The sequence below is a fragment of the Arvicanthis niloticus genome, chromosome 30 (assembly GCF_011762505.2).
Source record: "Arvicanthis niloticus isolate mArvNil1 chromosome 30, mArvNil1.pat.X, whole genome shotgun sequence".
In the NCBI taxonomy this organism is placed as follows: Eukaryota; Metazoa; Chordata; class Mammalia; order Rodentia; family Muridae; genus Arvicanthis; species Arvicanthis niloticus.
This window is the reverse complement of record NC_133438.1, coordinates 22,676,979-22,701,458: the sequence shown is the minus strand read 5'-3', so window position 1 is coordinate 22,701,458 and position 24,480 is coordinate 22,676,979. Positions and strand designations below refer to the sequence as shown.

At 39.4% G+C, this 24,480-nt stretch overlaps 1 protein-coding gene and 1 pseudogene across 5 annotated transcripts in view; both read right to left on the bottom strand.

Moving 5' to 3' along the window:
- Positions 1–23,061, bottom strand: part of Hbs1l (HBS1 like translational GTPase) — a 75,595-nt gene extending 52,534 nt beyond the window's left edge. The window contains exons 1-5 of one of the 5 annotated variants that reach the window (XR_013108294.1): positions 22,867–23,047; positions 19,739–19,804; positions 15,011–15,124; positions 11,927–12,121; positions 10,362–10,582 (exon numbers count right to left, since the gene is read on the bottom strand). Coding sequence is in view for 3 of the 5 variants with exons in the window: in XM_076928099.1 (XP_076784214.1) it covers positions 9,166–10,577; positions 11,927–12,121; positions 15,011–15,124; positions 19,739–19,804; positions 22,867–22,909 (1,830 nt within the window). In the remaining 2 variants the exon portion in view is untranslated. Of the gene's footprint in view, positions 1–9,022; positions 10,583–11,926; positions 12,122–15,010; positions 15,125–19,738; positions 19,805–22,866 lie in introns of those variants that run through there. The other 4 variants (XM_076928102.1, XM_076928099.1, XM_076928100.1 and 1 more) reach the window with 4 other exon arrangements.
- Positions 23,055–24,480, bottom strand: part of LOC143440724 (large ribosomal subunit protein eL18 pseudogene) — a 52,319-nt pseudogene continuing 50,893 nt past the window's right edge.

Here is a 24,480-nt window from a genome sequence, read left to right as displayed (position 1 = left end):
GTAATTAAATGCTGCGTTATCTGAATTGATTTATCCTTTCCCTCCATTGTATCCCTCACTAAAGTATTTAGTAGTAAGTAGCATGTATTCAAAAGTTATTCTACTAAAGGATTTAAAATTGCCATAGAATGAAATAATTGTATATAAATATATGATCTAATTTTAATCTTGATAATTTTAAAAAACAAAGTATTAGGATTAAAAGGAAAGTCTATGTAGTATTCAAGCAATTCATTCTACATTAAATAAAAGCTTTAAGAGTCTGAAGTAAATTATTTTTAAATTAAGCAATTCATGTTTCAATTTTTCCAGTGTAGGTGTATATATGAAGAGAACCCAAGAACATTACAAAGTACTTAAGCTTCTTCACTGAATTCAACCACTTCCTCTCAAAACTCCCACATAACATTAAGCGCAGAACCAATTCATTCTTAGTTATCTTTATAAGATATATAAATTCTTCTTATTCTTTGAATAAAAATACTCAGTAATCGATAAATTAGTGAAATATTTTCCAAGAAAATAAATTTAAAATGAAAAACTAGAAAAGTCACTTGCTTATGCCTATTTTAACAGCCTACAAAAAAGAACTGCAGTAAGATGAGATCTACTTCAGTGCAGTACTGTAAGGTCACATAAACTGAGTAGTAACAGCTCTCATCTTAACCCTTCACAGGGCACTTCCAGATCGCCGCGAGAGGCTGCAGCTCCTACCAACTGCCCATCCCCATCTCCCCCTCTCACTCTGAAGGCTAAGGGAGCAAAGCACGAGGGGGAGCAAGGAATCTCAGACAGGAGCTTGACGCTCATAGGAAACAACTCAATCAGGGCCATGGTCTAAGGAGACATTAAACAACACTGTCTACACAGTCACACCTGGTACAGACACACTACACAGGGTCTGCATAATAAACAACAAAGTCAATATCAAAACATGCGGCTTTTTTGGTTTTTTTTTGAAACAAGGTCCTTCTACATATAGCCCTGGCTGTCCTGGATAGAACTCACTATGTATTCCAGGTTGGCTTAGAACTCAGAGATCTGCCTGCCTCTCGCCTCCAGAGTGCTGTGATTAAAGGCGTGAGCCACCCCAGATGTGACAAGGTAAACAAACACATCAGAGAACTGACAGATCATCCTGACTTAAATCTCTCATATGCTCTTTTAACAGCTCACGCATAAAAACTGTACGGGTGACCCATTCTTAGGCTATGCATATTTTCTACTAGCATGCTTTAACAGACATGTTAACAGAGTTATCAACATTAAGGAAGATAACAATTAATCCACTATTTTAGAAATTACACGATTACTATTCAAGGTAAGGGCTTTATGTTATGTCTCCAAGGAAGAAAATGAAATATTTATAAAGCTGTGCTGAACATGAACCCAGAGTAAATTACAGCAAGGTCAAGAACACAAGATGCTCCGAGTTCAGCCATGCACACTCTCCAATGTCCTTCAGTGATGCTGTTGAAAGTGAACTTCCAGCAGCTGGACAGATGGCTCAGCAGTTAAGAGTGTGTCCTGCTCTTGTATGGATGCAATACTGTTCTGAGAACACACACTGGATAAACCACTGGCAACTTCAGCTCCAAGGAATTCTGATGCCATCTTCTGGCTCCTGTGGGCAGCTGTATTCATGTGTACATACAACCACACACACAACCACACACACATAGAGAATTTAAAATATGAAGTAAATATACTTTTAAAACTAGATTTCCCTCTTCCTCAAATAAAAAATATTCAAATGGGCAGAGACAGAAGTTATAAGATACTCTAAGAAAAAAAAAAAAAAACCAAATGGAGAATACAGAATATGAATGAGAAAAGAAAGTATCTAATTTATTTTCATTTTATATACATTGGTGATTTGACTACATGTATGTCTGTGTGAGAATGTCACACCCCTTTGAACAGGAGCTACAGACAGTTGTGAGCTGCCACGTGGGTGCTGCGAACTGAACCCAAGTCCTCTGGAAGAGTAGCCAGTGTTCTTAATCGCTGAGCCATCTCTCCAACCTCGAGAAAATACTTTTTATTTTAGTACATGAACAAGAGTAAATACATTATAGCTAAGAAGAGCTTAAAGGGGCAGTTAAAGCACTGACTGTTCTTCCACAGGTCCTGAGTTCAATTCCCAGCAACCACATGGGGACTCACAACCATCTATAATGGAATCCGATGCCCTCTTGTGGTGTGTCTGAAGACAGCGGCAGTGTACTCATGTATATAAAATAAATAAATCTTTTTTTTTATTTTATTTTAGAAGATCTTAAAGGATAAAAGAAGATTTTATAACTAGAGAAAGGGGGCTGGAGAAAATGTCTCAGCAGTTAATGAACACTTTTTGTTCTTCTAGAGGACCTAGGTCTGGTTCCCAGCATCCACGTGGTGGCTTGTTTCAGATCTGATGGTTCTCCTGACCTCAGCAAGGAACCAGACACACCACACACATACAGCAATGTATCTGAGCATGCAGAAGGCAAAAATCAACAAGATGGAGAAAGCGGATCAGGAAGAAAACTCCAGGGCAGAAAGGAAGGATGGAAATAAAAGAAAGCCACAAGAGCGATAAGGGACTCAGACTAGCTAGCTGTGTAAACTTGAGATAGTCCCAGACCCATCTGTTTAAACAGATGGTCCCCAGCTGGTGACAGGCCTTTCGAAGGGTTTGAGACTTTCACAAGGTGCAGCCTCAGTGAAGAAGTGGGTCACTAGGAGACAAAAAAAGGCTTTTATAACCTGACCCTTGTGCTTCTGGCCTCCTGGATTTTACCCCCAAACCATGACCCAAATACTCCCCAAATTGCTTAGCAGGCTCATCACAGCAACAAAATTAGTAACTAATATACACACAAGAACAGAAGACATGAAAGGCACTCCAGCAGACAAGGGGATTCAATCTGTTATTTGTCATGAAAATATAAGGCACAAAAATCACAATTCATGTACTAATAACTCAAAAAACTATTTTGTGGTATTCTGAAAGGAGGAGAAAAGACTCAGTAAAAAAGACAACAAGGGGTCTAATCACAAGAAATTACTGCATTTAAAATGGCTGAGAGCTAGATATGGTGGTACAGACCTACAATTCCAGCACTGAGAAGGTTCAGGCAGGAGGATCCTGAGTTTGAACCAGTCTAAGATACACAGCCAAGTTCTAAACCAACTACTAACCAATATAAACTAATTTTATGTGTGGATATCATCTTAAAATGATGGTAAACAGAACCTAGCATGCCAGAGAGGATTCTAGGGGCTGCACATCACAGTAGACAGATACCAAAAACCTATGGAAACACTAATACTTTAACACTATCAAAGCCTTCTGTATCCATGGAGACAGTGTTTTCTTGACTCCAAAGAGGCTTTATAATCACTAAACATCCACTCCCTAAACTTAAATAGTGGAAGAAAGCTACTTAAAAATAAATCAGAAAAACAAAATCTGCCAAGATATTAAAACTGAACAAAATTCAAAAGTATTAGTAGATCCCCAAGATAGAGAAAAACGTAGTGCATGTCCAACAGGGCTAATAATAAACCCACTTTTCTATAAAAGGTAAAGATGTTGGTGGGGAAACCAAATTTATTTTTAGCCGTTAGTGTCACTGAATCAAAGACACAAAACTAAAGATTAAAAAAAAAATCTGTCAAAGGTATTAGATAAATTATCTCATATTAATTAACATAATGAATCCAAACTTCCAAACAAAATATCTTGAGAAGACTGACAAACTTGATTTGAAAACTGAAAAAAAAAAATCTTCTAAAATATAACACAAGAGCTGAGAGCAGAGGTACTTGTCAACCCAGCAACTTGAAAGCTGAGGAGTAACATCCTGAGCTGCAGTCAGATGGGCTACACAGTGACCTGTGAGCCAGCATGGGTGACAGAAGAAATACTGCCCAAACTAAGCCAAATTTAAGAAATGGCAAAATAGGAGTCAGGAGTAACGATTATTATAAGGACTAATTTCTGTAGCCTATAAGTACATATAATTCTGCATATATATATATATATATATATATATATATATATATATGTATATATATATATATATACACACACATATATATACACACACACATATATACACACACACATATATTGCTAAAATTTACTGAAGTTAAAACAGAAAAAAAGTAGGCAAAAAATAAGAACTAAAACTTCTAAGAAGAATAATTTAAAAATATGGAAAGACAAGAGAAAAAGTCTGCAGGGGTAGTTACAGTTTCTATAAGGTGAAACTAAAAAGTGTATGTATGTCTGCAGATGTACTACCAACTCCTATGCAGTGGGACTAAGAATACAGCAAGCCTCAGACACCTACGAAGACACAGTGACTCCAATCTGAAGAGACTGGAGCCAGGTACAAGAGAAGAGGGGAAGAGAAGAGGAAGCCCGAGGAGATGTACCTGTGAAACTAACTAAACATATCAGGTACAGGGACTTACAAAATAAAAGCACAGCAGTTAGGCAAAAAAAAAGAGGAAATTATGTGAACATCTCAGAAGAATTACACTGGGTCTGGTGTATGAAATATTTTAAGAGGAAACGCACTCAGTCAAGAAACTCCTTAAATGTTTCTGCAGTCCTTCCAAAAGCTAACAGCTTTTAAGAGAGCACTAAAGATGAGAACTAGCCAGATGATGTGTGTCATATCCCCTTGATTCATGGGCCAAAGACTGGGTATACCAATGTCCACCCATATGTAGTGGTAACCCCCAAACCCACTCCCCAGGGCACTGTGGCTATCGCTTACAGGCCTGCACAGAGGTGGTAACCCCCAAACCCACTCCTCAGGGCACTGTGGCCATCGCTCACAGACCTGCACAGAGCACTGGACAATTTGAGTCATCACACAGATATAAGCTCCCAGGTGAGGCCAAACATGGCAACACTATTTTCTTGTTTCAGCTCTCATACTGTAAACATGTGCTTTTCATGGTTGATTTGGTGTCAGGATTTTCTATTTCTGTCTTCTTAGAAGCAGAATACTGACATGTCTATAATCTCTGGGTACCAGAAAACTATGAGATGTGTTGCGAATACAGTGCACAAGATGAGGTATTATGTTAAACTATCACCTGTGAGCTCAATGTTAATGCAGTAGTGAGATGCAATAATACATAGTAAGTAATCTCTCGTTAATAGAGGCACGTGTAAAACCAAGTTACATATTGAGTGGTTGCTGTGCATGCAACCGGTGGCTCATCAGATACAGGACATAGTAATCATGTATATAATGTCTCTATATTCTAGTTCAATATTATCAGTCACTTTGTACACTATAATAAACCCAAATAATAAGAACTAGTTATCTGCATGCACGTGTATATGAACGCTTACTCATAAGTTAGACATAGAGTGGCAATCAATTATAAGTAGCAGGTAAGAAAGAGAAGTGTCAAAGATGATGCTGGGTTCCTGACTGAAGCAACAGAAGATGATACTAATGAAGACAGGAAAAAAAAAAAAAAGCAAATAGCAGCAGTTCAGATGAGGAGACAAAAAGAAAGAGATCACTTTCAGAGTTACAAGGGTTGCAACTTGTAAACAGCTGCCCACATCCACCATCCTTTTTAAGTGAGAATCCTCAGGCTCTTCACTTTGGTATAACAGATACACCTAAAACGTTCTGCTTTAAATAGCACAATATAAGTCAGGCATGACAAGATAGGAAGTATGCACTCAATTCTTACCCCTCCCACCATCACCTCAGAAATCAATATTCAATAACCTGTATGAATGCTTGTTTCTATATGAGGCACAAAATATTAAATCACAAACACATACGCACGCACAATCTCACAGGGAAAAAGAACTATAAATGGTAAATACATTGGAAAATATTCTTCACACCCGAGTGGATTGTTTTCTTATTTGTCTATAGAAAGATGAAAGTAGTACTTTCTGGATAAATTATCAAAATACTACTCTGAAGTATCAAATTTCTATAGAAACTTCTAATGGGCAAACAATGTTTTCATACTTGATTTAAGAAAACCTCAGAATTGTAATTTATTTCAATGTAGCTTTTATAAAAATGTGTATATACACTCAAAATGTGACAAGTTTCCACAGCATGAAAATTAGTTACACAATTACAGAGTCTTATATAATTACAGGTACAAAATATATAAAAAACTATCATAGAAATTCCTATTAATTCTTCCCTTTCTATCCAACATTATCTTTGCTTATACACATTCCATTATTAAAATACAAAAAACAATTTCTAAGCTACTATAGAACTCATTTTATAAACAAATATATATACATACATATATACATTTGTGAACAAAGAAAAAGTTGACGATTCATAATTCGTTTTCAATATATAATGATCCAAATACATGCTGTTCAGGCCCAATCTAGAAGACAGCAGGCATTTTACAAACACGCTCTTTTTTCCTGCACTGTATTCTCTGAAGTGCTTCCTTTTATAGTGCTTCCCTGGTGTTATCACTGGGGTGACACAATAGCTCCATACCAATACCAACTATAATCGCTATCACTATTTCTTTGACAAAGGGGGGGAAAAAGGTTCAAAGCAGAGGGCGCACAGATGAAAGTGCACGTGGGAAAGCAGGAAAGGCAGGACACAGCATTAGTGCTCGGTTCAGAAAGGATTCATGGTTCTGGACAATTTTAAGAACCAAGTTCTTTACAAGTTCTTTAGAATGACAAAATGCCCATGAACACAACATATCCTTTAAAGAACAAGAGAACAAAAAGCAAAAGGGATCATTCTGAACACCATTTGCATCATTTAGAACTACTTTTATTGTTCTCCTATGTAAATGGAGGCATCTAATCATAGCACAAAGATGGCTGGGTGTCAACAGGAATATTTGAAATAGGAAACAAAGTAACCCTAACACATTCAACACCCCTGAACCACCAAAACAGCAGCAGCTGGTGCACACTTGCTGAGCACACCCTGCTCTCCACCAGGGACCATGGGAGGGTAACAGCAGAAAGACTCTCGGCTTCACCGAGTCTCAGAAACTATGACATTCCCAGTCAGAAGGACAAGACCTTGTTAAGCCCATGCCAGACAGACTAGGAGCCAAGTCAAGAGAAACAGGAAGGCTAGGAAGTTATTTTTTTAAAGAAATTTTATGTGTATGTGTGTGATATATATATCATGTAAATGTAATTACACACACACAAAGGTTCATATATAATATATATTATATATATCCAATTCCAATATATACATGGTCCCTTAAACGATTTTCATTTCATCATCAAAAATTCACCTTAACCATATTTCATAGTACTTGTAAAAATCAAGAATTTTAAGTTTTTCTAATAGAAAAGGTATACACCCACACACACACACGAACGTTTTCTGCATGAGAAAAAAAACTAAGTGGTAGTTCAACTCTAATCAGCCAACAAGGGCACACAGCCCACCTAAGTAGAGCTTACAAAGTATTGTTTTTCTGTTAAAAATTACTCCATGATAAAAAGTAAACTAATATTATCATGCTCTTCAGTATGGATCAAGTATGAATAGTTGGTGCTCTGCAGAAAGAGCAGCATTTACATAGGGCTTGATCTATGAGGAATAATTCAACATTACAATCTCAGAATACATTCAACTCTAAACTGGTCACTACCTGCACATAAATCTAGTCGGTAAGTCATCTAAATAGTTAGGCTACTATGCTACTAGAAGTAAAAGACTAGAAAACCAAAGACAGTGGCTAAGGGCAACCCAAACTTTAATGCTAATCCTAAAATGCATGTTGTGGTTTTTTTATAATCTCCTAAACACTATAAACAAAGAAATATTCAGTTACAAACAGATTGTGGGACTTGTATTGTGACTCAGTAAAATACTGGATATGGCAGTATTATGTACAGCTCAAACAACTGGAAAGATCAATCTGAATATAAACACACACACACAAGAATAGTGAAGCAGCTGCCAGGAAAAAAAAAAATAGTGGGCAGCTACTCACTATTTATGAAGAAATAACATTATGCAAGAAATATTAACACTACGGTTTATCATTCTAGGCAAAAGACAATTATCCCCAATTAGTAATTTGTCCTTGATATTCCTCTTAGAAATTAACTTGGTCTGATATATTTGGCATTAAAATTTTTACTCCACAATTCTCCAGGAAAAGCAGACATGTATCACCTGATACATTAAGTATCATCTAGAAAATACATTCCCAAGGGCCTCCCTCAGAAACCTACTCAGCCAGTCTGAAAAGCAGTAACAGTGACTAAGTCTAGAAAATACTCTCTGGTGACTCCTAGTTCTAACTTAGGTCTCATGCTGTAGTCCTTGTCCCCTGACCACAAGCGCTCTCAGGGCTCGGCCACTGTGGAACTTTGGGACTGCTGGGCACACAGCTATCAGGAACTTTTTAGGAAGGATCCACATCTGATTATTCACTCTACAGCAGCTGTCAGAGATCTGGTAAAACTATTTAAATAACATGCAAACATACTTCCAAATACGTTCTAGATGTTTATTTTAAAGAAGATGCCTTAAAACCTACAAAATATATAATGTATAAACATAATTTATGTTTTAATCCAATTCCAATATATACATGGTCCCTTAAAAGTTTCAGTTCATCATCAAATATTCACCTTAACCGTATTTCATAGTACTTGCAAAAATCAAGAATTTTAAGTTTTTCTAATAGGAAAGTTTCAGTAGTCACCTAAGTAAAATAATGAAACAAGGAATGATACCAATAATAGCTGGAAATATAAGCATGTCTCAGCTATGCTACGTATCCTGAGAGCCATCCTCATACTATGACAGTCCCAAGTAGTTGCACTTTCATTTAAGAAAAAAAGGACAAGAAATATTTCATAGAAAAAAATTAAGAAAGTTGGACGTCAAATGAAATATGAGGTCCAGTTTACAATATCATGTGTCCATATGTACATCGTAAACACACACTCTTATGAACTAGCAACTTAAATGAAAACAGTCATTACTCCAAGACATCGTAAAAAAAATCTCAGTGCAAAAAATCCTTAACTTAAGTTGTTATAACGGACTTAAGACAATTTTAATAAAAATCACAATTTGAATCCCATAATATAAAATGATCCTACAAAAACTTTACATTGAGATTAAAAAAGCTTACAACAGTAGCCAAGTTTTCCTTCTGTTCCTATTCTCTAGTAAATGCTTTCTTTTGATTAGCTTTTACAATGTCATCGGGAGATGCTGATTTGAAGTCAAATGGCGTTATTGCTACAAGAGGACTTATTTCTTTGTCCGATACATCTTGAACTTGTCTGCTATAAAGGAAAGTCTTGTAGAGTTCAAGAGTGCGCCTCTTGCAGCTTCTCATTGGGTAACGAAGACACAGTGTTGAAGCAAAAGCTGAAGGCCTAGCAGCCAGGGCCTTGGTCCACGGCAGAGACAGAGGAGCTTTCCTACCAAGGGAAGCTTTTCTGTTTTTCTTACTAGCCTTAGTAGAATTGGAAGGTTTCCCTAACTTTGAACTCAGAACTTTAGTGTCTGGTGTTAGAGCAACTGATGGATCAACTACAGGCTTTGGAACAAACTCTGGAGTTTTTATCAAGACACTAAGATCAATATTTGAGTCAACTTCAGGACTCATTTCAGATAAACTAAGCTCAAAGCAATCTCTCTTAACCTGAGAATTGTCTAGCTCAATAGTTTTTGCAATCAAATCAGAAAGGGATAAATTCTCCAGGTCTCTCGTGGGAGTTTTACAAAATGCCAAAGATGACAGAGATCCTGTTAATTCTGATACTCCATTAGCAGACTGAGAGCGGTTTGCCAGTTCTGACAGGGGAAGGGAACGCAAGCTGCCAGATGACTGGTTACATAGGTCGGATAAAGTAAAGCACTGACCAGAGCTGTTTTCTCTATGTCCCTCAAACAGCTCGGCTAGGGATGGACTTTCATGCTGAGAAAATGGTAAACTGTCATTTTTTACAATATTATTCTTGGCACTTTGTTCAATTCCAGTGTTTATACTGGAATTATTTTCCACTGGGCTAGATAAGTGCAATGGATTACTTAAGCTTCCCAAGACGTTCTGCACTGGAATGCTTTGAAAATCAGGTAGTGAGCTGCTCTGCACACCCAGAGGACCACTAGCTCCCACGTCCTCCCTCATTAGGGACTCTAAGTCTGGTATTCCTTTGAAAGTAGGGTCCCCTTCAGGAGCACACGCAGATGCAGGAGGTCTTACCACATCAGCATCTAGACTCTTAAGAAGCCCACTCTGCCCGCTGTCTGAGGGTGGCAGTCTGGCTGGCGACTGGCTTGCACAAGAATCTTCTGGTGTATCATGAATCAGGTGAGCTAGAGCCAGCTCTTTTGTTAACTTACATGATTCTAGTTCCTTTTCACTTTGGGGTCTGACACGTTTCTCTTTGCTATGCAGTAAATAGTGATGTGGCTCAAGTGAAGAACTATGGGATCCATATTCTGCTACTGAGCTACAACAATCAAAAGGTTTGCTACTGCTATCCAAATGATTTTCTGATTGAGGATAAGAATGGTGGACATTTTGGGGTGAAACTTCAAAGGAAGAAAATAAGACTCCTTACCTTACAAGAGCCATTAATGTTCAGATGCATGATTTGACATTTGCAGGAGACGGTCACAGCAACCAAAAGGAGACATGAAATGAGGCATTTAATTACTAAGTGCTTCTCTTGATCACGATATAAATAAAATGATACTTGTTCATTATTTAGCAATAGAGACCATGAGGAAAACAAATAAGGAATATTACCTCTAACGACCTAAGGTGGCCTTCATACTATGTTCACTGTGTATGTAACACTAAGTACCAATGTTCTAGTTGTCATGAATGTATTGAATCATACAGTTCATGACTGTGAAGGTCTATCATAGTAAAATTATCATGATTACCTCATTAAAACTTCTTTTAAAAAATGAAAAAAAACTGCTCATTTTATTCTGTATTTTAAGACATTAAAAACAGCAAACAAATACCTGTGACTTTTTTCTGTGTTCTAAGGACACATTATTAATACAGAAGACATTATCATCATGAACAATTAAAAATACATGTTTCAGCCTCTTCCCCCCCAGAAAAGTACTGATTTCAAAGTAGTAGGCTAGGCAATTTTGCAGAAGTCTAATTCAAAGATTAAAGGACATATCAATCCAGTTAACAAATCATCATGCTCCCACTAACAGAAATCATAACAATACATGTGTACCACAGTTCTTGATGTCCATAAAATTCGATACCCCCCAAACCCTATCATTTTAGCATTAAACATCTACTGTTTTCTTACATGTTAGCTAAAACTGAAAATGTGATGAGTATAATTTCAGTATTTAATATTATTGAATGATACTTAAATAACATAAAATTATAATCATCCATGATATAAACAGAAACTTTTAACATTAATAGCTAGGTTCTCATTTCTACCTCATATCATTAGGATTTTCAAAAGGCAATAGTTTAGTAAGAAACTAACGAGAAGGAAAATGATTTCTTTTATCTGACTTTATTTTCTTTTTGCTATTGTCAGACATACACTTTAACAGGAAGAGAACATCATGCTCAAAGTAAAAATTCCCAAACCAGGGGCTAGAGTTGGCTCAGTGGTTAAGAGCATTAATCTCTCTTCTCTTACAGAGGACCAAGGTTTGGTTTCCAGCACCCACGCAGTAGCTCACAACTATCCTTAACTCCAGTTCTTGGGACTGCACACCCTCTTCTGACCTACAGCATTACACATGTGTGGGGCACAGATATAAATGTAGGCAAAACACTCATGCATATAAAACAAAATTAAAAATCTTAACAAAATTGCAAACAAAACTGCAAACTAGAAGGTTAAGTGACGTAAGTGAGCTAAGCATAGCATCCGAGCATCCCAAGGAGACAGACAGAGCAGGTGAAGGCATACCTTTTGAAGGCTGTCCCGCACACACTGCTCGCTCACTCTTCTCCTTCAAAGTCTGCACACCATCTTGTTCCAGAACCATGGACAAAGCCTTCTGCACATCAAACTTGTGTTTCAGAATTGCCTCAGTCAGTATGTCATTGGGCACAGCGTCCCCCAGTACCTCTCTCATGTGATCAAGGCATGAATAAAGGCGTGCTAGAACACAACAGATTAGAAAGCTGAACTGTACAGTATCTTCAAAGAGCTCTACATTGTCACATTGGAGAACTTAAAGTACATACACATCAGGCTACTCAAACTTCCCTTTTCTTTGGTAGAAGTTACAAGTTACATTTTTCTACTATGCACCTGTCTCCTCACATCTCATCAGTGAAGAAATCAATGGAATCAATGTTTCTGAATAAACCTGGAAAATATATAGAAAGTGCATACAATAATGCCTCTTCTCAATACAGGAAGACGGTACCTGTCTCCAGAACAATACTGCCTTTTGCTTTAAAAACACAAATGGATGGAGCTGGAGAGATGGTTTAAGCAGTTAGAGCAGGCACTCATCCTACAGAGAATGTCTGTCCCCAAGCACCCATGCTGGGCAGATCAGATCAACCTGTAACTCCAGCTCCAGAGGATCCAACACCCGCTTCTGAGGTCTACAGACACCTTTACTCACACACAAGCCAACCACAGATACACATATACACGTAAGTTTTTTTAAAAAACCTTTATAAAATTATACATGGCACACTGTAAGATTTTTAGACAGTGACAGTGTAATCCATACTCATTACTTTTAGCATGTGTCAAAAGGGAGAGGGACTGAACTACTTTGAACTTGGTGAACCCAATTAATCACTAACTATATATTTCTTACATGTTATAAATTACTACTTTTAAGGATTTTTTTCAAATTGATGAGCTCTCCACAGACAACAAAAATTATCCTTTAAAGTTATCAAAACAATTTAGCATAAAAATAATCAAGTCCAGAAAACTAAGATGAAAGTGAACATTCATTTTTTAAAACCATATTTAAACCTGAGATTGTAATGTTTAAAGATTTTCATTATTCTTATAAAAAGTCTGTATTACACTCATCAGAGTCTTTATATCATTAAGAGCTAAAAACAGCACCAGGTACCTAGAGGCTGAAGACTCAAGCAAATACACATTTGCACATTGCAGCACGTGGCTATTTTCACCATGATCGTTTCTCACGGGAACTCAGTATGCCTGACACCCGCGGGATGCAGTCTTCATGCAGCCCACAGGCTGTGTGCTCAACATCTACTCTGAGGCGTCTCTTGTCAAGACTCCCTTTGTAAACACTGTACTATATGCTTAACTGCACCTTTAATTAGTAAAACTAATGTCCTCAAATACCAGGACAATTCTGCTTAATATCTGTGTGAGGTTTACTTTAAAAGGTTTACAGACTTTCCCTGTGAATAGGGAAGTAATGTGTTGGATTAATACATGAATCATTGAAACTGGAAGTCAGCAGTTAGCAGAGATAGCATCCAAACCTCTAAGAACTTTCCATAGGACCTATGGAAAGAGGAGGTGTCGTAAGGAATAAAGAGTGGAGCCTGTGCAGGCAGACTGGCCTAACTAATCCATATCCTATTGGTGTCCCTATAAAATAAGGCTTGCCGACAGGCCAGTCAGATTCAGGGTGTTAAGACAGTGCCAGCAAAGCACTTCATGAAACACATGACAATTATGCCTGTCTCGTATACAGATAGCTACATGTTCAGGCCAGAAAACTAGCCTTCTTTCTCAAATATAACTTGGTCTTTTCTAAGTCCTCAATTACTAACCGTAGAAGCACACTTAGCAGAAAAAGGACTTCTAGCCTCCTCCTACCTCCTGATCCCTCAAGACTATGCTAAGAATACAAAGAAAACCCCAGAGTGCGCATGTACTAGCTCTATAATCCACCAGATGGTCAAGTGAATCTACAGAGTAAGCAAGGAAAATTTAATTTCTTCTATCTGTTTCTAATCTCTAATTTTATGTATTTATGTCTTTCCATTTATCCTGATTTTGTTAGCACCTGGCATTAAAAAATATTAATTTATTTCTAAATTTCATATGTATGAGTGTCTTGCCTGTATGTATGTATGTGCATCAAGTCCAGGCCTAGCGGCCCAGAGGTCAAAAGAGAGAACTGGATTAATGGATGCTTGAGAACCCTCAAGTGGGTGCTAGGAACTGGACTTGGGTCTCCTGGAGGAGCAGCAAGTGCTCTTAGGCACTGAGTCATCTCTACAGCCCCAGCAGTTGCTATTTTATTAACATTTAAAGATCAGCTTACAGACTCACCATTGCTTCTTGTTTCCAGATTAATTATAAATTTACACGTTAAAACCAGGTGCAGAAAACAATCCTGCTAGGGAAGAGTGGAGCACCTCGGCCTCCCTCCTCCTCGCAGGCGGCATCACTCAGAGTGGAGCACCTCGGCCTCCCTCCTCCTCGCAGGCGGCATCACTCACACGTCTGGCTGGCTCAGTGCTCGTTTAGTGTGTGGCTTGGGTGATGCTTGAAGCAATGGCAATGTGAAATGTTCTTGCGAAAGGCAGCCAGTCCATAGTTACCCCTTCTCAGATGTGTAAGAACTGAAAACAAGCAGTCGGCTGCCACTGCTGCTGCTCCTTCTGGCTTTCCTGGAAACGTCCCTGTCAGGCATGGCAGCAGAGCAGTGGCAGCCTGCTACTCTGCTCTTCAGTGGCTTCCTCTTTAGACTTCCTGGAAGCCATGTTCTTGTCATTTCATCATCTGCCCCACAAAAGCGTTAAACAAATCATCACTGGACTTTCTCCTCATGTAAAGGGTGAGAGGAGGGAAAACTCAGTCTAAAGTCCTGTGACTAAGCAGCTGCTGTGCTAAGTGCAATCAGTGTCTCTACACACAATTACATAGACTCTGAAAACACATCAAATACAACAGAACTTTTCCTTCAAAGATGAGCTTGTATCATTAATGCCCATAAACATTACTATGAATAACTTCCATAAAATTCATAAGTTCTTACTTGGTGATCATTTTCAGCCAATGAAGACATGCTATTTTTTTAAAAAGCCATACCTTGGTCAATTTCACTTAATTGGTGATTCAAGAGAGAATTGGAAGACTCTTTCAGATCTTCATAACCATATTCTTCTTCAGAGTTGTCACGTCGTGAGTAAATAAACTGAGCAGCTAAAATATAAAATGAAAAATGCTATAATACAGCCAATTTCCAATATTTCCTTATTTTTTTCTAACACAAGCTAAGATAAAGGAGACGTGGCTATAGCTTACCAGTAAAGCGCTTCCCTGGTTTATGTAGGGTCCTAGGTTTGACTCTCAGAACTGAAACAAAAGCTAAAAAGTAAAACTCCTGGGGCTAAGAGGCTGCCTTGGGGTGTAGAGTGCTTGTTCTGCAAGCATGGTAAGCTGTACATGCCCAGCACCCATGAAAAGAACAGCAGGGCCACACATGCCTGTATCCCCTGTGCTACATAGACAGACAAAACCCAACAGCTAGCTGGCCAGCTAGCCTAGCCTAAACAGCAAGTTTCCAGCTCAGTGAGAAATCCTGTCTGAAGGCACTAAAACAAAGAAACAGGAAAATATCAGGATGTTTTGCTCCAGCCTCAGACACAGGGGGCAGTTGTCTGCATATTCACATGTGTGCCTCCCTCTCTCTCTCTCTCTCTCTCTCTCACACACACACACACACACACACACACACGGACAGACATGCACAAACTCACATGCGTGAATACACACACAGCCAGTCGCCCACGTCTGACAAGAGTGATTAATTAGCAATGTCCCAGGATGCTATAAATCCACCCAAGTTCTACCCACATCCTCAGACTAAGGATTTACTAATCTCTCCCTGTTCTCCTTTCCCCTAATCTCCAAGACCATTCATTCATCTAGTTTCATCCTTCCCCATGATTATGCTCCTTTATTTTCTCTTGGTCCTGAGACTTTAAAGCACACATCAAATTCATTTACTCACAGCACTCCAAACGTATTTTCATAGAGAAGCAAACATTAGACTAAATTTTACTGCCTAAGAAACGCTAATCTTGACAGAATCCAAAAAGTTACTGAAAGCATAAGCATTCGATTAAGTATGTATATGTGCATGTATGTGTTTTTAGATTGGTATATGTAATGTGTATGCATGAATATGCTGCTCCAGTATGTATCTGTGCAACTCAAGCATGCTCCGTGCCCCTGCACATCAGCAGAGGCACTGGGTCCTCTGGAACTGAGTAGTGCGCTTAACCGCTCAGCCATCATCTCTCTAGCACGTGACAGGCCTTAAATTTCGAACAATTCATTTTTCAATCATACAGTGGCATGGTAAAGCAGTCACTCTCACACACATGCACACACACAAACCTGTCACTCTAGCACACAGCTTAGGCATATATTCATTAAGGACAGGAACACAAACGCAGCACGGCATAGCAGGGCCTGCACAGTAGCTCACTTTCCCTAAGAACATACTAAGCCCACTGAACGCAACTCCTACGTTGGATTTCTGTGCATAGTTCCAGGGAGGTATTAATGTTGAAGGAGAATCTACCTCCAAAATCTAAAGATGATGCAGAAAATAAGAAGTTACATCCCATAAGTAACATTTATATTCAGAAATCAGAAGGCCACAAGTAAATGACCATATAGATTAACAGAGAAAGCAAAAAGAAAATTGTTGTGTTTTAAAATCCAAATGAGTAACATATTTAACAAGTACTGGAGAAACAAATTAACCACTGGAGACTGAAGCAGTTACAACAAAGGATGTAGGAACATAGAAATTGAAGACTGAACAAGAAGTCAATACGTGCAAGGAAACTGAGAACAAAAAGCATGTGTAGTAATTAGTAAAGAAGGGAATGAAGAAGGTGTCACAGGAAAGACTCGTTAGCGCATTCTCTGGAAGTCTGAGCTCTACTGCACCTGTAGGTTCACTGTGACAACGCATTCTTCCTCAGTTGAGCTACAGCCTTGTTCCAAGAATGTTCAATATGAATACGGTATTAATAAATGCTGCCTTTGCAACATTACCCATTAGTCACAATCGTTAATATCTTCCAATCAAGCTTTTGCCCTTTTAAGACAAAAAGTCCTGAAACTATATTCTTTATTAGAAAGCTAATATATCTCTCGAAATGTGCAAGTACTTTCATTAACATTGGTTTTGTTAGTGATCTACAGGTTGAAAGACATGTCCTATTTTTATTTTCCCTGTAATTATTCTTAATTTTATTTTTGAACACCACAAGTGTTTCAAAAAATGCACATATTATTGACATATATGTGTATTCTTCTCCATGCTATGCAAGGAGATAAAATTAGTATTACAAGTGAACACTGAAGAAACATTCTGTTTCAGATTCTCTAAGAATACATTTTCCACCGTTAAAATCACAGACCAGACATGAGTCTTATAACCAACCATCAAGTAATACTTAGATTGACAGTCTTTTATTTCTAGTGATCTGTAAAGTAAAGCTTTAAAATTCTGGCATTTTAGATTTACCCTGTCAGCCTAAAAATACAAATGGTGCTGTTTTCTGCCTAGAGATTTACAATTATTTTCCAGCCTTCCATGAACTGTTTTTTGATTAGCTCAACGTTAACTGTGTACAGTCTCCAACTGTCTAATACCACCGAGACCCAAGAAACCTAAGACCAGCCAATGCTGACTGAGGTGACAATCAGATGCTTCCCTCAACAAGTTTCACTAGAGATTTTGATAGTGACACAGAAGTTAAAGCTTGTAAGCGCTGCACCATCTGCTAGAAGCTTCTGTTTCTGGGGATGTTCCGCACCCCACCTCACCCCCACCCCCCACCCCTCCCCCCCAAAAAAGAAGCAACTAGTACAAATAAAAAAGAAACCTGCATTAAAGAACTACTCTCTGCTGTTCCACACCACAGGGGAAGTGTAAGAAACACTGTCCTGTTGGGAGCGGTGGCTCACATCTTCAATGCCAGCTTCTGGGGGGCAGAGGCAGGCAGATCTCTGTAAGTTCAAGGCTAGCCTGGTCTACAGAGTGAGTTCCAGGACACCCAGTCTAGTCTGTACATCATCAGTTACCTGGCAAACAGCATCCCCTCCCTACTCAGACACCTCCAGGAGAAGCAGACACAAATGACCCAGACCTTTCACAACTGGCCCCGGATCCCACCCATCCTTTCATGCTGTGACTTGTATGAATTCTGTGAGTCTCCCAAAAGCAACGACATTTGGTACCATTGCTCTACCTACATACTCTGTGATTAACCATGAAGTAAGTAACCGTCAAGTAAGCCAGGCCACATGTAACGCTCAGGAGAACAAGTTCTGAAAGAATAACTTTTGTGCTGTTAGCACACTAGGTAAATGATGCCTATCTAAAGAGAGACTTTGAAATTGCACTATTTGTGAGCAAATTCTGCTGTATGAACGGTCTACTTCATACAAACTATATTCAAGAAACCCTGAAGATCGCAATACATACACACACACACACACACACACACACACACACACACGTATACAGTTTGAGACACGGTCTCTGTAGCTCTGGCTGGCCTTACTTGCTATATACACCAGACTGGCCTCAAACTCACAGAGATCAGCCTGCTTCAGACTCCTGAGTACTGGGATTGAAGGCATATGGCACCATACCTAGCAGACCTCAACTCTTGTAAAACTCCCTAACCTGTCTAAATACTACTATTCTTTTCCTAAATAAATAGTTCCCAAATGCCAGTCTAATGTTTAAAATATTTCTGATATAAAATTTATTACTACCTGCCTTCAGAGGTTTAAGAATTTCACAAATGGGCTGAGCGGTGGTGGCACACACCTTTAATCCCAGCACTTGGGAGGCAGAGGCAGGCGGATTTCTGAGTTCGAGGCCAGCCTGGTCTACAGAGTGAGTTCCAGGACAGCCCGGGCTACACAGAGAAACCCTGTCTCGAAAAACAAAAAACAAAAAACAAAAAAAAAAAAAAAAAAAAAAGAATTTCACAAATGATCGAGTATTTTAGTGAATTTATATTAACTACATGTACCAAAGCTTTTTTTAAACTGCCTAATATTTCCTTAAAATGTCTCAGCTCTTACTGCACAAGCATGAGGGCCTGAATTCAATCCCTAATACCCATCAAAATCAGGTGTAGCCAGCCATGTACATGTCTGTAACCATGGTGCTTTGGGTGGCAGAGACACAGGGTCTCTGAGGCTTGCTGGTCACCAGCCTAGCCCACAGTTCAGTGAGAGATCCCTGACATAAAGAGCTAAGGGGGAGAATGGGACAAGATACCAGAGGTCCCTCTGCACTCCCAAGTGTGCGCAGAAGAAGCATGCACCTAAACAAAGCAAACATGACAACAAGGCGCAAGCGCGCGTGCGTGTGCGCGCACACACACACATACATGCACGCACGCGCGCACACACACAGAAAACAAAAATTATTTATGGGTAAAGAAATTCTTGTAGGTGAACTTGGTTGGGGCATACTTACTTAAAAATCCATCCAAGTCTGACCAAAGCTAGAGGACCACCAGGAGTTCAAGGCCACCCTGGCCTATATAAGATCTACTTTTTGTTTTCAAATCATCTATTATAAAAACTTTAAATGTTAATGTGTGTGTATAACCTGTGTGTATATAAAGACGTACACACATGTACTTATCCTTTCCAACATTACATATTATAGCCTCATGAACATACTGGTTCAGGATGACAATTATGCTTATTTGACATTTTTAGACAGCTAAATCAAAGAAATCTTTTTTTTTTTTTTTTTTAACAACTAACCTGTTGATGGTGAAATACAATAATCATCCTCCACAGACTGACCGTACAAATCATCATCTTCAAAATCTAAAAAACAAAACAGATTATTTTACAAGTCCAATCAGTCTTCTGTATTGTTGGGGAGACACCTGAATCATCTACAAAGCTAACATAACTTTCTAGGAAGCGGAAATGCCTACTTTTCCATAAATTCTAAGAACTCTTCCCACAAAGAAGTCATTTATTAACAATCTACGTCACTGACAATCTGCACTTAAGAGACACAGGAATGCCTCATGTTGACTGGGCTTTATTTAATTTCCTCACATCGCCTCCCTCCTCCCTGCTCGCCACACATCTCTACAGAACTGGTAAGCACAGGGCATACAATCAACCATACAGACATTCCTTGTGTGGAACCAGGATGCCTAACTTTGGTGACCATTAACTGGCCTCAAAGAATATGTTCTTCGTCGAGATTTTCCTAAGGTTGCTTGCAGAAGTCTTCCCCTCCACCTTTATCTTCCAACAGACGCCTCTAATTCCTTGTCTTCCAAGTACAACATGGTTCAATGCATGAGAAATCACAGCTTCTTCCTGGCAAACTTAGTTCAGAACCTGGCATACATGGGCCACTAAATTAATGTGTTTATAGGTTAACAAATCAAAGTACTTAAAAACCGCAAGAACGTATATAATTTTACACCAGAGCCTATTATGGAGACATTTTCGGTACATAGTGTGCACATTCCCAGCTCTCTTAATGCCAAAAATCTAACAAACCAGCAAAGGGTGATGACAGACTCTACGATGATTAGGCAGCGTGAGCAATAAGGAGCAAGCTGGGAACACACATGAGCAAAATGAGAAATCTCCCTAGGAACAGAATACCCAAGTCAATTCTAAATAGAGGTAGCCAGTTTTCTAGGGCATGAAGGCAGCAGGAAAAACATGCTTAAAGGCCAAGATCAATGCTGTGGCCAAGAAAATCTGTGTGACTGCTTTAACTAAATAAAAATATGTTACGATTAAATGAAATCAGAATGTAATCCCAAATTTAAAATTTCACTCACAACCCCAAAACATACATCTTTAGATATTACAAATCACTCTTGCTAGTTCAGTGGACCTCAAGCATGACAACATACAAATCTGAAGAGAACTCTTCCCCGCGGTCTTCCTAAAGTGCTTCACTTATTCAACAAAATACTGGAGGGATTTACTACACGTAAGGTATCACACCACTGCTGAACTAGACAAATTAAAGGCTGTTAAACTATCGAAGACAGCCTACAAATGTCTCGGTTGCTCACCCATTAGACACAGTCCTAGGTTCCAACAGCCAGTACTGTACAAACCAGGCCTGCCAGCCCATGCCTCTCATCTGGTACTTGGGAGACAGAATCAGAGGCAGGGGATTTTACGTTCATCATCCTTGGCTACCTATGAATAAAAGTCCAATAGGCTACATGCAACTGTCTCAAAACAAAAACCTAGTGGTAGAGGCAGTCATGAAAAGTACTGGGAATTAAACAGAAAAGTAACACAGAGGAACCAACAGGCTTTTGCCCACAGACTAACTATAACAAAATTAGAATATTTTTGTAAAGTTTTAATTACTGAAAGCCCAAAGGGAAGCCTAACTGAGAAGAAGAAAACTAGGGACTGAAAATGAATTGAACTTTTATAAACAGGAAGGGAGGACCATCCCAGGACAGGTTAAGGCTTGGTTATGATGTCACTGATTGTTACAAAGAAATAAAACCTGACCTCAGGTAGCCAAGGTAAGAAGGTATTCAGCACTCAGATGACACACAGAAACCCCAAGCCCTCTTTTTCGCACTGTCACTACACTGTGGAATCTCTTATGCGCTAACCAGCTGTTCCTGTTTAACAGTCCTCAGTATGTTAAGCAGTACTCCTAAGTAGTCAATTACCACTGGATAAGGAGATAAATTAGTAATGAATGTCCTTTCTTTCATAGCTACATAATCTCTCCCAGTTTAAAGTCATTTCTTAGTGGTAGCGGGCCACCAGGCATTTTATACAGTCACTACATACTCTTACAATGAATGTCTGCCAAGTAGGATACTCCAGGCAGACTCGGTCAAAGTCTCCAAATGCTGCCTGCCCAAGGTGTTAGCTGCCCAAACCTGTTGTGGACACTGAAGCTCACAATCCCCCAAAGGGGGTTAATAACAACCACTTTCTTAAACATTACATGTTCTCCACTTTAAAAAAGCAGCAGGTCTTCGGGATTTCGGCGTTAGTTTACATTTGTGTTTATTTTTAGCCTCTATGATGCTTAATGATGCTAATCACTAGCCACTCAGTCCATGACCAATTCTTCCTAAAACTATTTCAATAGCTCCTAGACAACATTCATATGCGTAGTTTCATTTAAAAACAAACAAAAGAAACTGCGAATCCCTTTTTCATGACCTCCCGCTAGTGTTGTTTTCCATTTCCTTTTTAAAGTAAATTTACATTAGGCATTATCAGCCAATAACTGAGTGTACAGGCCCGAAGATCTGCAAATCGACCTAATCTCTTGAGCCTCTTAAACAAGAATCTTTTCTATTTCTCACGTCCCCAGTTTTGAAATTGCAGATCGACCTAATTTCTTGAGCCTTTTAAACAAGAAATCTTTTCTACTTCTCACGTCCCCAGTTTTGAAATTCTTTGAAAAATTCGGGACAGGCTAGGTTTTGCAGTCAAAACGCCCGGACACGGGAGAAAAACCTTAAGTAAATCTGCTGTATGTAGCAAGCCAGCCTGTTTTATCACTAAGTAATGCCTCGTGGGCATGTCTTAGGAGGGCTTAGGAGACAGAAGTCAGAAACTCTTTGGGGGTCTCCTAATGAAACAAGGAGAAAAGAGGTGACGCTTGGATACGAACAGCATCCGTGGGCCCTGGAGATGCTACGCCCTTGCCCGTCCGTAAACCAGCTCAGTCAGGTGGCAGACCACACCTTGGCTTCCCCTCCGGGGCTCTCAGGTCTTCCTCCTTCTCCCTCTGCTCCCTCCCAGCCGCAGACACCAGTGCGAGCGTGGCTCCGGGGTCCACGCTCGATTCCAAGCAGGCGTAAAGCGGCCGAGGCGACAGCTGGAAAAGCTAAGACGACGGCCGGCGCCGCCCTGTCACCCACCTTCATCGTAGTTATAGCCCCGGACGTTCCGATGCCGGGCCATCGCGCACAGAGGGCGTCTGCCACCGTCCCTTACAGAAGAACTCTGCTCAGACACCGACGAGGCGCAGACCGCGGGCGGAACACCTCTGCCGCGCCATTTTGCCTTCCGCCAGGCCTCTGCACCGAGCGCCTGCGCATGCGCGACGTCATACCTGCGCACGACGCGACGGCAAGCTATCGGGGTCACGGCGGGCCTCCCGGGGACGCATGCGCACTCGCGAGCTGTCCCGTGGCGCGCGGTCCCGCCCACAAGCGAGTTGACTGACGTGGACTTGAAAGCTGGAAATCGAGCAACCACCGAGCTGTTGAGCAGGGATCTTTGACCTACACCACACTGATTTTCAGTGTTATTTCCCAACTTGGGGGTTTGATCGTCTGAAAAGCTGCTTATTCGTTCTGTAAACAACAAGGACTTTGTTTCAGCTTTTAAGCCATAGTAAACACGATAGGCAGTCAACAAACGTGTAAATTTGGCATAATAATTAGTCCCAAACTGAGAGGGAGACAAGTAATTTTAACTTTGAAATGTAGCCACACTGGGTCCATATGATTTGCGTGTAACTCATGGCTTCAGTTATGGGCTCCATATTAAATCCATTAACAGCTCTGGTAAACAACCGTCTGACCTTAGCTTTGTAAAATATTTCATTAGCACAGATTCATTAAGGAGGAAGCCTTAGGCATTGATTGAATACATAAACATGTGAACTTGCTAAGGGTGTTTAGTACAGCTTTTCAGACACAGAACTAGCCTTGGGCGCTTATGATGTAATAACACGTAAATCTATAACCTATTATTAAACATCCTCGTTTTGTACAACATAGAGCTAATAATGCTGTGTAAAAAAACATCAACCTTATTATAATACTGAACAAACTGCTTTGTTGTAGCTTGTGTTTTCAATGCCAAAACCTTGTATCAAAGGCAAATGCCAAACTCTGCCTTACTCAGCATTTCTTATCCACAACAATGAGAATAACACAAATTAAATTCACATTTGGCTCAGATTTGAGTTCTGACTACCCAATGGTTGTTCTTAACTAACATTGTTTCATATGACTCCAAGGCAAAATTTTATGGACAAAAAAAAATATAGAGATGCTAATTTTATATGATTTTAAGTGTTTTATTTTACATCCTTAAATAATTTCCACATTGCAGCCTATCTCTTTGTAAGTGAAGATATTATCTTATACATTATCAAACTCATAAATAATGTAAGAGGACTTGGCACAGAACATTAAATGCTAAAAAATATTAAATGTGCTGGTCCTGGTGACTCACTTCTTTAATCTTAGTGCTTGGTAGATGAGGCGTTCAAGGTCATCCTTGGCTACAGAAGGAGTTCCAGGCCAGCCAGCACTATTTGAGACCCCGTCTCAACTTTATATACACAAAACTTAAAAACAAAGAGCAGCGTCTAACACACTGTTAATTACAAGTCCCTGACGCAGCTCTGGAAGTGAGTTATAAACCGACCACATAACTAGCACAGTGAATACGACAACAATCCTGCCTCAGACATGATGCATAATTTGTGTCTGTGGACCAGTTCGTTTTGTATTGATTTA